Genomic DNA, 13,263 nt, shown 5'->3' with positions numbered 1-13,263 from the left:
CGGGGCCGGGGCCGGGGCCGGGGCTGGCGGCCGTGCCCGGGGCCCCGCCGGCATGAGCGGCGAACGGCGGCGGCCGGGCCGAGCTCCGCGCCCTCCCCTCGGGCCCGGCCCGGCAGCGGCCCCCGGGGCTCGGCGGGGGCTGCCGGCTTCGGGCGGCGGCTCGGAGCGGTGCCGGGCGGGACAGAGCGCGGCGGAAAGGTGAGGCCTCCCTCGGCTGCGCTGCGCCGGCGGGCACGGGTGGCCGTATGCTGTGCCAGGCCTGGGCCTTCCTGCCCTGAGGAGCGGGGACGGGAGAAATCGGGACGTGGCGTGCGACTCCGCGTCAAAAGGAGCGTGGTCAGGGGTGTCTAGGGAGGAGATCCTGCCCCTCTGCTCCGCTCTGGTGAGAGCCCACCTGCAGTGCTGCATCCAGCTCTGGGAGCCCCAGCACAGGAATGGCAGTGGCCTGTTGGAACGAGTCCCCAGTAGGGCTGCGAAGCTGGTTGGGAGATGGAGCACCTCTCCTGTAAGGAAGTGCTGAGACACTTGGGACTGTTCAGACTGGAAGAGAGAGGGCTTTGATCTAGTTGTGGCCCTCCAGTACGTAAAGGAGCCTACAGGAAAAATGGAGAGGAACTTTTTACAAGGGCGTGTAGTGACAAGGGGGAATGATTCCATCTAAAAGAGAGTAGGTTTGGATTAGATAGTAGGAAGACATTCTTTACTGTGAGAGTGGTGAGGCACTGGAACAAGGTTGCCAGAGAAGTTGTGAATACCCTATCCCTGGAAGTGTTCAAAGCCAGACTGGATGGGGTTCTGAGCAACCTGGTCTAGTGGAAGGTCTCCTTGCCCACAGCAGGAGGGTTGGAAGTAGGTGACCTTTAAAGTCCCTTCCAGACCATTCTGTGGTTCTGTGAACTCTAGTCCTGAGCTAGAGTTCTAGCTCTAGAGCTCTGTGCTATGGGACAGCTTGGTATACATGAGGGCTCGGATACCAAAGGGCTGTATGTTAGTAAGTGAAGATAGAATGCAGGTTGGAGGCTTTAACCTAGAAATAGAAATGTGGTGTGCAGTTTTAAGTTTTATGGAGTGGATATTAAGTCCGTGAGCTCTGAGGTCACCAGCCTGGATAGCCACTATTTGTCTAGAACATGAATGTGACAATTGCCAAGCAACCCATAACTTTTGGGGAGCATTATTTGTCAACTTAGGATAAATATCCCTGAAAATTTACTGTATTTGGACAAATCCTAAACCTTTGGAGAGCTTGCTAGAATGGATTGTAGACATCCTGTCTTGGTACCCTGGGCATCATATTGGAAAGACAAAGATTGTTGCGCTAAGCAGTGATCCTGGTGCAATGGATGAGTTGACTCAGGTGAGTTTGTAAGGCACCTCAAGGATAGCAGGTGTTTAATCAGGGCACCAATTCTAGTTCTTCTTGTGTTTGAAGAACTGGTGCAGCTTAGCCATGGTAAGAAATGATGGTCAGGGGAATGAGTTAGAAAATAGCTTGGGTGCTGTCTTATTTTACCAAACTGTTCTGGATTTTCTTCCGGTTTCTGAATAATTTGTGTACCCTCTGAATTCTCTGAATATAACGTTAACTCTTAAAATAATGTAATTTTCCTATAACATGTGCTTTTGTTCTGGGAGAGAAACTCCTCATATATTTTTTCATTCTTCAAAGCCAGGATAATCTTCAAGGGTGGATGACAGAACCAACCAGCCTTTCTGCAGGTGCAGAAGAGAAAAAAGAGAGTGTTCCCACACAGCTGGTGAAGCATACAAATGAAGTTGGTGTTGCTTCTGAGGAACTTGTCTCAGCAAATGCAGCTGCAGGCCAGAAAGAGCAAAATACATCAGAAATAAGACAAGACTATGTATACAGAAGTAGTGGGAGACCTGAGAAGAGAGATATGAGTAAATCTCCTGTGACGGATCAGGATGCACCTAGAAACTGTGAACTGTATGTACCTGTGACTAGTAATTGTTCAGCAGTGGAGTCATCTGAGGAGAGGTAAGGATTAATTTTTTAAAATATATTAACAGTTTTTGTATAGAAGGGGAGGGTACTTTCAGTTCATTAAGGTAAATTTCTGATTTTTTTATCTTTGGTTCAGCAAAATCCCATTAACTAGTTCAACAATTTAAGTATTTGCATGCAACTCTTTGCACTATTTTTTTCTTTTGTGCATGCATGTTTTCACTTCATCATTCTTTTTCACCTCTTACTTTATTTTCACTATATTTGTCAAATCTATCATTTATCTGAACATTAATGGGGAAAGGCTTTAGTTTCCACATTCTTTTTTCCACAGATTTACTTAACAGTTGCTGTGCTACAACAGTGTTATGACACACTTTAGTCTCTGGAATGATAGTGCCTGTGCAGATGGATTGCACCTCTTGGCTACCTGGCTTTCAAAACAATTCTCTTGAATTGCAGTACCTTGTTTACTCTGGATGTTAATCTGTCATGTGACTGCTTAGTCTGTGGCTGCTTCTGTTTTGTCAACTCCCAGAAAGAAGGTGGTTTAATAATATCTGCAGAAGGGGCATGACACTGCTTCCTTTACACCAAACTTCCTCTTTCTTGGGTAATCTCACTAACTTAGTCAGTTGAGCACTTCTTCTTGTTCTGCATCTTATGCTGAATTTATTCAAGGCTGTATCGCGAAGGAACAATTTCCCTGCCCTGACATCCCTGTGGGATCCCTTGTAGCAGCAGGTTTCTTCATGCTCAGAGTGGGAGGTTGTTGCTTTGTATTTTAAATACTTGGCTTACAGAGAAGATACGCTAGAGAATGCTGCTGTCAAATACTGTGTGGGTTTTTTCATAGTATTTTCAAGGTTATTAAGTATTGTTGAAATTCTTGACAAACCTTAATGGATTTTAAACTCTGCTGAGAAATTAGGCTTTGTCCAGTATCATACTGTAACATGAATATGGACTTGAAACAAGTATTTCTATGACTTTTCTTCTTGTCAGATAGTACTGTGTTTAATACCTACTGTATCTATTGTTTCTCTTTTAATTAATAATTATTTAGCGTTGTTAAAAATGATATTTCAAGCAGCTACTTGGGCATGCGCGTGAAAACGAAACCAGTTTTATATGAGAGTACAGTAGATTAGTTTCCTGGTATTAACCTACATTGGTCTTTATACCAAAGATTTCTTTTTCTCAAGGGAAATACATGCAGATGGGTTTAGTAAGCTGGTTTGGATATAAAGAAAAAGAAATACAGAGCCATCATTTAGTAGTCCGTCCTTTCAAGTTTAATGAAAGTAATCCAATTTCCATCTGGCTACATGAAACTCTTTCTCACAGTCTTCCTAATTGCTTGTCCTCTCTTAGTGGTGTAAGATGTGGCAGGGTCACTGCCTTAATTTCTTCCTAGTCTTTTGCAGGCAGACTGTGGTTTGGATTTGGGGTGTTCTTGAGGAGTAGATTAGAAGCTCCTAATAGTAGTGGGCAGTAAATAATAACCGTGCAGCCTTTTTCTGCTTACGTACTTTCTTTGAAAAACAGACTTCCAATGTAAACTTCTTGTAGTGGTAAGCCTAAATGATACTGATACATCTGGTGACATATGTTTTTTCAAGTATTTTAATTGTGAAGCTGTGATTATTTTTTAGAAGTTTATTTGCTAGATGTAATTATATGACAAATGCCTCTCAGGAGTGGAATGTGCAATTTGCAGTCAGTTTTTTGAACATTCTATGGAACTCAGTTTTTAACAGTAATGTTCACATCCAAGCTGCAGATGCTAATCTGTGCAGTATTCTTGTAGGGCGTAATTTCCTCTCTCATGGTCATAGCTTGACTTCAGAATGTTGTATATAGGCTCAGATAACAGGTATTTTACTCTTATGACAACGTACCTTGGCCAAAAAGCCCATATTATTTGAGGAAGAAATGTTTCTCTGGATTTCAGCTAGTATGTAAGACGTAGTTTGGATTATGGTGGAAATTCTCCTTTGAGTTAGTAACATTCAAATTAAATGCAGGTGGTTGGCCACTTTTCATTGTATTCTGTCATGTATTCTGCTCAGCACTAGGCAGGTTAGTCAGTCCCAGTGGTGTGTAGATCCAAAGCTCTGCTGAGTAACGTGTTCTTAGCTGGATGCATAGGGTGCATTATTCGTATATGCAGCAAACAGACATGTTGGCTTGTGTCTTCTGCAAATTTATACTGTAAAATACAGAAATACGAAGGGACTGACTGTAGTAGCCATTCAACCACAGAAGAGAAATTCAGGCAATGATTTATTACCAACCTAGTGACAGATACTGGAGGGGAGCAGTTGACAGGGTTTTTTAAACTTTTTTTTACTTTTGAGAGCTAGTGTTGATTCTATGAAAATGGGTAAGATGGAAAGCAAATTAAGTTGGAAAAAAAAATGGTAGAAACACTTAAATACTTTCCTGAGTTGTAAAGAGGGGAAGAGGTTGAAAAAGAGAGTAAGGTTTGTGGTGTTACATGAGGTACATGTTGATTTTTATTGCAGTGAGGAGGACATGTATCGTGATGAAGAAGAAATAGAGAGAGAGAAAATACTGCTTTGTGAAACAAACTCATCAGGTACAATCGAATTTTGTGTGAAGTTTCAAATACAGTATTGCAACTCACTGTAGCACTGATGTGTGATGTCCTGACACCCTCTCTTCCAGGGACTTTTGTGCACAGATGTCTGTGTTCAATAGCAGTTACTTATGACTGAGTGCATTGTACAGTTTGATTCGTAAAAAGATCAATTCTCTGTAAAATTAATTGCTCTTAGTATGTCATTCCCTGTGTTTCTGTAGTTACTTTACGAGTTAATGTGAATTCTTTGGAAAGCAGTCACATAGTCTATGTTATGAGAAGAGAAGCTTCTGTCAAATATTTTTCTGCTTGCTAAGAAAATGAAGAGTACTTTACTAATTTCTCCTCTTTGCCAATTAACTTTTGCAGAAGAGAGGAGCAGAGTGTTCTCTATCTTGTTGAACTACATCATTACTTTTCTTCACACATCATTTTGAGAGCAAACAGATTTTATCCCCTCCCATAGTAATAATGACTTAGTAGCTACAGGTTGTGCTGCCAGTTTCATTTGTCACTAAAGTTATTTTAAAGTGATAGCATATTTAGAAATTTGATGTGCTTTCTACCTTGTTCTGTTTTCTTTATAATATTGCATGTTCTGTTTTGACAGAATATAAACTAAGTGTTTCACCTGAAATGGACATCATGGAGTATTGCAGAAAAGAATGGAGAGGAAATACACCAGTAGCAAAAAGGATGAGAAAGGTAGCAGTTCTATTTTTGTTGAATTGTATTAGGCTCTTCGTTTTTGTTTGCTACGTTATTTCCTATGGGGTCAATCTTTTAAGACAGGAAATGCTGTAGCAATGTTTTATGTTGTGAGGTCTTATAAGTGGTTTACAACTGGCAGATACTTTTCTTTGTTCTCATTCCAAATGTGTTTTCAGTAAAGCTACCTGCACATAGTTTAGGGATTTGAATACTGTCCTTTGTTACTGCTTTCAATTGAAGTTTTATATTTCATTTATGGACATAAAATGCTAATTTTGTGGACTATTGAAGTGCAGAGCAGATGACCAAAATTTAAGGTGGAAGGCAGGTAGCTGAAATTGGTGAATTGCATGGGTTTTTAAAAATTTTTCCTGAGATTTTTTTTATTCCAGTTTTTGAACTAATTTTTTTATATTAATCTTGAGCTAGAATGGTAGAAAATAAAGCAAAGTTGTTTTGTTGCTTGAAAAATTTAGTGATATATGTGAGTAAACATAAAAAATACCTTACAAAAGTCAAAAACTCCCCATGCCACTCTCAGGAGATTGCCCTGAGAAATACAGACACACAGGGCATTGGCCCTTGCCAGGGTAGCTGAGCTGCAGAAGCTGCATTTCAGCATTGTGGCTTCTGCTACAACTGTGTGTATGGGAACAGCAGGGAGGGAACAAATGTGCTGAGGCAAGTGTCAAGATATTTCAGCGTAAACACAAACTTACCCTGAGGCAGAAACAAACTACGTGTGACATGTATTGGGTAAGTAGCATTAACTGTTGCTGAAATTTCTTTTAAGCATGATGTGTAGTCTTGTGTGTGTGATGTTTGATATTTTTTGGAAATCTACATGAGTTAGCTGCCCATATTTCAATGATGTTTATGTTCTGTCATCAAACAAATACATCAAACAACTATCTATTAGATTTCTTCAGTTTTTTGTTTGTTTTTCAGCAGAACTAAGTTGGTTTTTTCAAAGCATAATTTGTGACATAAAAGCATTTGAACTTCCAAAAAGGCTAGTGTGTCAAGCTTTCTTTTTTTTTTTTTTTTTTTTTGAAAATAGCATTAGCATTTGGATGATAATATATACTTAAAATGTTTTATTAATGATTTAATGTTCTTTGGATTTTGTATTTTTCTAGGGCTATGAAGCAGTTGCTCAGAAGTTTGCCTCTATAAGGAGAATACGAGGTGATAACTATTGTGCCTTCAGAGCAACTCTTTTCCAGGCATTAAGCCAAGCTACCCAGTTACCAAGGTGGCTGCAGAGTGAGGATTTTACTACGGTATGTGTCAAGCTGATCTTCTGACAGTAGAGTAATACTGGGTCTAACCTATTTGATAATTTTATGATCCCATTTCTCTGTTATGCGATATATATGCTCACTTTTCAGTATCCTTGAACTGAGAAGTAGTAGTGTTCAAGACTGTTGTTAGTGCACAGTGATTCTTTCAATTTGGAATTGAGTCCAGGTGCCCTTGGTTTCCAGTTTATAATGTGTATAAATGTTACTGTAGTGTTGACTGGAATGTGTCTTGTCTGTCTTCATCTTGCCCTCTTGGTTTCTTCTTACTGCATGTAGTGTGGCAGTAAGAGGTTTTCCACAAGACAGCTGGCAATAACAAAAAATACAGACAATTTATTCTAACATTTGAGAAACCCCCAGCTTTTCAAAATTATAATATCTATTCTTTGTGCCTTATATGGTTTCTCTAGAAAGTGGAGTAACAAATTGGATGCTGTAGGCTTTGCAGAATGTGTAATTACCTGTGTCTTAAATGTTGCTTAAAATAAGTGCAAGAGCAACTCCAACCTGACATGAAGAACAGTTCTTGTGGAGTGATGATTTTCTTGTGATGTGTAAGAAAAGCAGGGATCTTCCTACAAGTAGAAGAAGAATATTCCAGAAATTTTCTTGTGTTAACAAAGTCCATTTGATGGTATTGGTGAACATGGAACAAACATGTAAGAAGCTGCCTGTACAAAAGTGAGCCACTTGAGAGGAGTATGGTTCCAGTTGTCAGGATGCTGCTGGGAATTGGAATGGTGAACGTCTGATGCACAGTGCCTTTCTGTATAACTTTAGAGGAAATCTGAACATTTCTCATTCTGGCCACTGTCATTGTTAAGTAAACGCCTAATGATTATATTTTTGTAATTACTGATAAAAACAGTTCTATGAAGTGTTTTACTGCAAGTACATTGCAAAATGCTTTCCTTTTTGTAAAAAACACATTCTTGAAGCTCTCAACCATTTCCACATTATCAGACTAAAGAATGTAGTTTCCCAGTGCTCCTTTAAAGAGCATGCAAACTTTTTAAAAATTATGTACTTCGAAATTTTTAATGATGTTCATGGTTTTTTTGCTACTGATTCATCGAGGAAAGTGTCATATGATAATTAACATTTTTTTGAAAAGGCTGTACAGCTACAAGACAAACTGAAATGATAAATTGTTATGCATCAAAGCAGAAGGCATGTAAGAGAAATGTGTATGGTGACAGCTGGCAGTACAAATATAACTGTTGTTGTTTTTTCTTGTTTTTAATTTAACATGGTGATTACATGCACGTTTCTAGTTGTAGAAGTTACTGGCATATAATTTTTGATTATTTAGTTCTTTGTGTCCATTTAGCATAAGATGTCTGGCTGGGGTGGGGGAAGGTCTGTGCCTATCTGACACATATTGTTGCCACTAAAGAGAACACATCACTGGTTTGGAGTCCTAATAAACTGAAAATGGGCTGGTAGTGGCTGGGGGCATGAGTGCTGCTCTAGGCAAGTATTTAATCCATTGTGAGAGACAAGTTGCTCTTGCAGTTCTAGCAGTAAGATGGGTTAATGGATGAGGGTACAAAACTGGACATGCAACTGCCAGGATGTCCTTAAAGGGAAGTGTAAAAGCTCTGAACTGAGCAGGTGTAGCACATGAGCAGTAAAAGAGGCAATTCTGAGGCTAAAACATGATCCGATTCATCAGCTAATTCCCAGGTTGTTTTCTTCTTTAATAAAAAACCTGTCTCAGAGTGTTTGAATTGTGCTCCCTGAAAAGGAAACAGTTCGTGAGTTCTGGACAAAGTAGTTTGCAGTCCACCAAGACTTCTGGGTGGATCTGATGGATCCTCTTCTGTTGGTTCAGGGACACTTTCAAACACAGTTAACTGTCGTCTATCTGCTGGTGGGGGAGTGTTTTAATTAAAAAAAAAAACAAACCTCAAAACAACAAAAAAAAAAAGGCAAGAGTAACTTGGTGATTATCCAGTGCTTGTGTGTTTGTTAGATCTGGAAACAGTAATAGACCAGCATTCAGACTGTTACCCAACAAATATTATAAATACCCAGCTGTGTTTGGTTATGGTCATCTTACTGTGACATCTCTTCAGAAGGACATCTGACGTATGGTTTTAAGGTGCAAAATGTTAAAAAAAAATAAAATATGCAGGTTGGTGGCTTTTCCTTTTCAGACTTTTGACTTAAGCTGCCTTTTCTTCTCTCAACTTCCAGCTTCCTGAAAACTTGCTGAGCAAGTATGACTGGATCAAGCAGTGGCAGCTAAAACAGAAACCTGGCAAGAAGATGGGAGAAATAAGTGATGAAATAAAAGAGTATTTAATACTTCTAAGGAAAAAGGTTGGAAAAGTATTTGTATATTCTTTCATCACTTAAAAATAAGAAAAGTGACAAAGATTTTTGAATTCGGTGAATTTATCGTAAGGATGCTTTCAGTAGTGGAAGTCCCTTTTCTGTATGTATACTACAAAAAATTCAAGTAAAGAGCATATTTTCAGATCCAGGCATCTGGTCTTTCACTACTTGCAATAGCCTGATGCTGGAATTAATTTGCAAGCAGCTCTGCAGAAAACTATTAATTAGACAGATTTCAATGAAAAAATTAATGTAACAGAGTAGCTCTTTTCCTCTATTATGTCTTGTATTGAAAGAATGATTTATACTATGGACAAATTTTTTTGCTGTCTGGATGAGGTTAAGGGAAGAAAAACACAGCACAACACTTAAGTAATTTCAAAGGAGTAGTTTTTGTTCATTTTTATACACTTATTCTGGGTCATAGAAACATGATTGTGCCCTTAAGTGTTCATACTATATTACCTAGCCCCATGCTTTCACCCTCTTGGAACACTGGAACCTGTTAAAAACTATTCAGTTGTTCCTGTCTTACTGTGAGTGCAAATTCTCTTTTTATGAAGGCTTTTAAGAGTATTTGGAATACTGCATTCAGCAGTTTGAGGGTTGGAATGAAATATGCATTCTGAGTAACAGAAATGTAAAGAATACGAAGTATGTAGGATTTATGGTGCAGGAAACAAAAAGGTTATTACCTTAATGCTTGTCCCACAACAATATTTGTTCTGCCACCTTGCAGCAATTTCTAGCATCCACTCCTTTTGCTTTGCTTGTGGATCAATTTAAGCAAAATCAGACTAACTCAGCCTGACCTTGATAGGGATACAGTTGTGGAAATATTCTTGAGTGTTTTTTAAAAGGCACAAAGCTCTTCATAAGCTAAATTCTGAGTGCCTGTGCTGAGCATCTGACAACTCACAAGTGGCTTTTTGCAGCTCTTGCAGGGTGATGGCTGTTCATTTGTGTTGTGTGTGATGGTTTGTTTGTTGTTTTTTCTAGTGGAAGAATATAAGTGAAATAAAGGATCCCCTTGAGAAACAAGAGGCTTGTGATAAATTGTTTAAAAACGAAGAGGAGGAGTATAGTCTCTATGAAGCACTGAAATTTTTGATGCTTAACACTGCCATTGAATTATACAACGCCGATAAAAGTGGAAGGAGAGTGCCTGTCTTCTCCTGGCTCCTGTTTGCACGGGATACATCCAGCAACCCTTGTCAGTTAATGCAAAATCACTTGAATCATATTGGTCACAGTGGAGGCCTTGAACAAGTAAGGAGAGATTGCTCATACAGCATTATTTTCCTGTTTTGGAGATTTTAGCTTCAAGTGGTTTAAGAAATCACCCAGCTTTTGTTGGGCTGGCTGAAGTGTGTGGCCTTTTGTTGGGAAGAATATGTTAGAACTGCTGGCTTGTAGTGAGAGTCTGTAAAGGGCCTCCTCTGAAACACCAGGTTTTGTCTTGTGGCTGGCAGGTCGCATTCTTTGGAAATAGGGTTTGCTATTAATAGAACACTTGTATTGATCTCTTAGTTGTTAGCTTTTTAAAAAATAGGATAACAGCTGATACTCAAATTATGAAGACAACGTGTAGCACATACATGTGGTGAATTGGGATAAGCTAATGACAGTTACGGCTTTATACGTAGCATAAATGGTACACATATTACAAAAAAAGCCCCAAACCGAAAAGAGTAGTAGTTAATGAGCTGAATAGTCTGAAGGATTTTGGAAGCATCCATTTTAAAAAAGTCCCATTGGATTCACTACTTAATTGTAAATACTAGAAACATGGAAGTATTATGTTTTGGTTTTTTTTTTTAATCTTAAAAATCTGACAACTGCAGAGAGTTTGCTGTTTCTGTGAAAATAGGTGATTCATTGGTGACTTTTGCTGCTCAGTTCAGTCAAGAAGTTATGTTGCCTGTTTTTGTGCTGACTAGATTTGTTTATTTCAGTAAGATTCTTTGTGAATTGTTATTGATATGCTTGCCACTGTAGGAGAAAAGGTAGAAGCTTTTTACAGCTTCTTTTTCTGAATTTCTTCTCCTGTCAACAGGCTTTGTAAGGGCTTTCCATTTTCTTTTTATTTGGCTGGAAGGTTCAAAGTACGCTGTAAGAATGAAAGGATCATTGCCTGAAACCTGCTCTTGTGTGGTTTTAAGTGTTTTAACAGGATGAATATTGATACAAGAGAATGTCTTTCCTCCCTGCTTGTGGCAGTAGGACACTCTATGTAAAGTAGTTTTCCTTTAGGATTATTTTCCTACTATGCCATTGTGGGTCTGAAGACTTTCTTGTTAACTGAATGGTATCATAGAGGTGTATGATGGAGATACTGAATGAGAGATGTTCATGTATATGCCTTCTCACTTCATAATTTTTGTCTTCGAAAAATTACATCTGATAGGTATTAGTTTAATATTTTTATGGGAAAAATCTTGTCGAAGGTATGTTGAATTTTACACAAATATTTATTTTTTCCAATGTAGGTGGAAATGTTTCTTCTTGCTTATGCTCTGCAGTACACCATCCAAGTGTACCGACTCTATAAGTACAGCACTGATGAGTTCATCACACTTTACCCCAATGACCCGGAGGAGGACTGGCCTGTGGTGACTCTCATAACTGAAGATGACAGACATTATAATATTCCAGTCAGAATGTGCCAAGAGACGATGCTGTAAACAAGTGATTTTTCAGCAGACAAACCTATGCTGCTTGTGGAGGTTTCCCATGCTATCTTGAAACAGGACAGTGACAAAATCTGTGTGATTAAATCTACAACAACTTGAATCTGTGTTTTGGAAGTTGACATCTGAAATAAAGTATCAAATAGGTACTATCTTAAATAGTAAAAGTTCAGCAAGCATGGCTTTGTTTTCTATTTAAAAAAAAAAGGAAGCTTCTGCAGTCCTTTTTTTTGAAGGACTTACTCTGGATAGAATTGCCAAAACTATAGATTTATTCCTTTTATTTTTTAGTGAGGCTCTGTGGTAAGAGCTGAGCTAAGCTTTTGCTCCCCAAAATAATGGCAGTTGAAACTTCTGGGAAAGTAAGGTGGCAGTGTCTTGGCTGATATTTGTAATAGTGCTTAGAAGCCATTTATACAAATCTTGGGTCTTGGGAAGTAATACAATTCTTTTGCAGTTGAAATTTAATGCCTGCCATGGTTTATACTATAAGAGAGACATTACTTAAAAGTTTTCTAATGCTTTGGGATGTTTTTTCCTATATTAGTGTCTTTTATTTAGAAGCCAGCTGTCTTACACTGAAAATGAGCTGCTCTTCCTTTTTCAACCCGTGGAGAGGAACATGGCAAATGTGATAAGGGAGTATAAAAGTTGTTTGATAGTCAGTCACAAATTCAAAGACTACACAGAATTCCCACTTAAGTTATGACAGCTGATAGGAGATAGCCACGTGCCTGTTAACTTTCATTTCTGTTCGTGTTATTGTTCCTGTGGTGTTAATCCTCTCTGGCAGCTGCTCTGGAGAACATGAGGATTTTCATTTGTCCAGGGAGTGCAGCAGATGGAAATGTCTGGTGCAGCTTACTCCTCCCAAGAGTGGAGATGTGGGAGGTTCTGTTTCTGCTTAGTTATTCATGATGCTTTAAACTGAAAGAATACAGAATGTATCAGATGCTGGAAGTGCTTACAAATCTTATAAAAATAATTAAAGAATGAAGCTTTTAGGTTCAAGTAGAAGTACATCCTACAGATGACTTTTGGAACAAGAGAGTGAAAACTGATTTAACTGAAATGCTGGTCATACACAGGTCACTTGGCCTCTCTTAGAAAGCCTTCTTATGTAAATGGGATAAGGTTATAAAAACTTCTCATTTGAATATTCTGGAGAAAGTGGCATGCAAAATTCTCCTGTTCTAGTTGAATTTAATTTGTTAACCATTATTGTGAAAGGTAATATACACAATGAAAATATGCATTCACTATGTTCTAAAATGTGTTTTAAACACATTAATGAGGGTTGCCATGTACTCAAGTGTTATATTTGTCATGTTTTTGTTGCCTTCTAAATCAACTAGTTTGTTACTGAAAATTTCTGGGAGCTACAAGGGAATAAAAATAAACTTAAAAAATTAATCTGGCAGCATTTTGTTTCTTGCTTTACGGTTTATTTTCTGCCTTGCTTTATATTTTCAGTGTTTCAGTTTTTGAAATCCATGTTGAAGTTAGTTTGTTCATGAAAGTCGTGAGGTATAGTAACCTGTGTAAAAGAAGTAATTATTGGGTGCTTGCACATGGGCAGCAAAACCAAATAATTCCCTGAATTGCTGTTGTCCAAAAAAAGCTGAAGAGGAGGAAAAATAAATTAAC

At 38.5% G+C, this 13,263-nt stretch overlaps 1 protein-coding gene across 3 annotated transcripts; it reads left to right on the top strand.

Annotated features, from left to right (window-relative positions):
* The first annotated feature begins 19 nt into the window (after positions 1-19).
* On the top strand, positions 20-13,029 carry OTULIN (OTU deubiquitinase with linear linkage specificity). 3 transcript variants are annotated; one of them, XM_048311611.1, is made up of 8 exons: positions 20-198; positions 1,670-1,999; positions 4,495-4,568; positions 5,182-5,276; positions 6,422-6,565; positions 8,786-8,911; positions 9,926-10,195; positions 11,416-13,029. In XM_048311611.1, exons 1-8 carry the CDS (start codon positions 53-55, stop codon positions 11,608-11,610), a joined length of 1,380 nt encoding a protein of 459 aa, XP_048167568.1. In that variant the 5' UTR covers positions 20-52; the 3' UTR covers positions 11,611-13,029. The 3 variants fall into 3 exon arrangements, with proteins under 3 accessions (XP_048167568.1, XP_048167576.1, XP_048167584.1); XM_048311619.1 differs by having other exon boundaries at positions 139-198; positions 1,674-1,999; XM_048311627.1 differs by lacking the exon at positions 20-198 and adding an exon at positions 281-382.
* Positions 13,030-13,263: the final 234 nt, after the last annotated feature.

The sequence above is a fragment of the Corvus hawaiiensis genome, chromosome 1 (assembly GCF_020740725.1).
Source record: "Corvus hawaiiensis isolate bCorHaw1 chromosome 1, bCorHaw1.pri.cur, whole genome shotgun sequence".
Classification (NCBI taxonomy): Eukaryota; Metazoa; Chordata; class Aves; order Passeriformes; family Corvidae; genus Corvus; species Corvus hawaiiensis.
The sequence above is the reverse complement of the archived record's forward strand: the minus strand, read 5'-3'. Positions and strand labels throughout refer to the sequence as shown.

Excerpts from the sequence above, each read along its gene's own strand:
- OTULIN (XM_048311611.1), top strand. The coding sequence starts at position 53 with ATGAGCGGCGAACGGCGGCGGCCGGGCCGAGCTCCGCGCCCTCCCCTC. Across the intron at positions 5,277-6,421 it reads TAGCAAAAAGGATGAGAAAG|GGCTATGAAGCAGTTGCTCA; the intron begins GTAGCAGTTCTA and ends GTATTTTTCTAG. Across the intron at positions 8,912-9,925 it reads TAATACTTCTAAGGAAAAAG|TGGAAGAATATAAGTGAAAT; the intron begins GTTGGAAAAGTA and ends TGTTTTTTCTAG.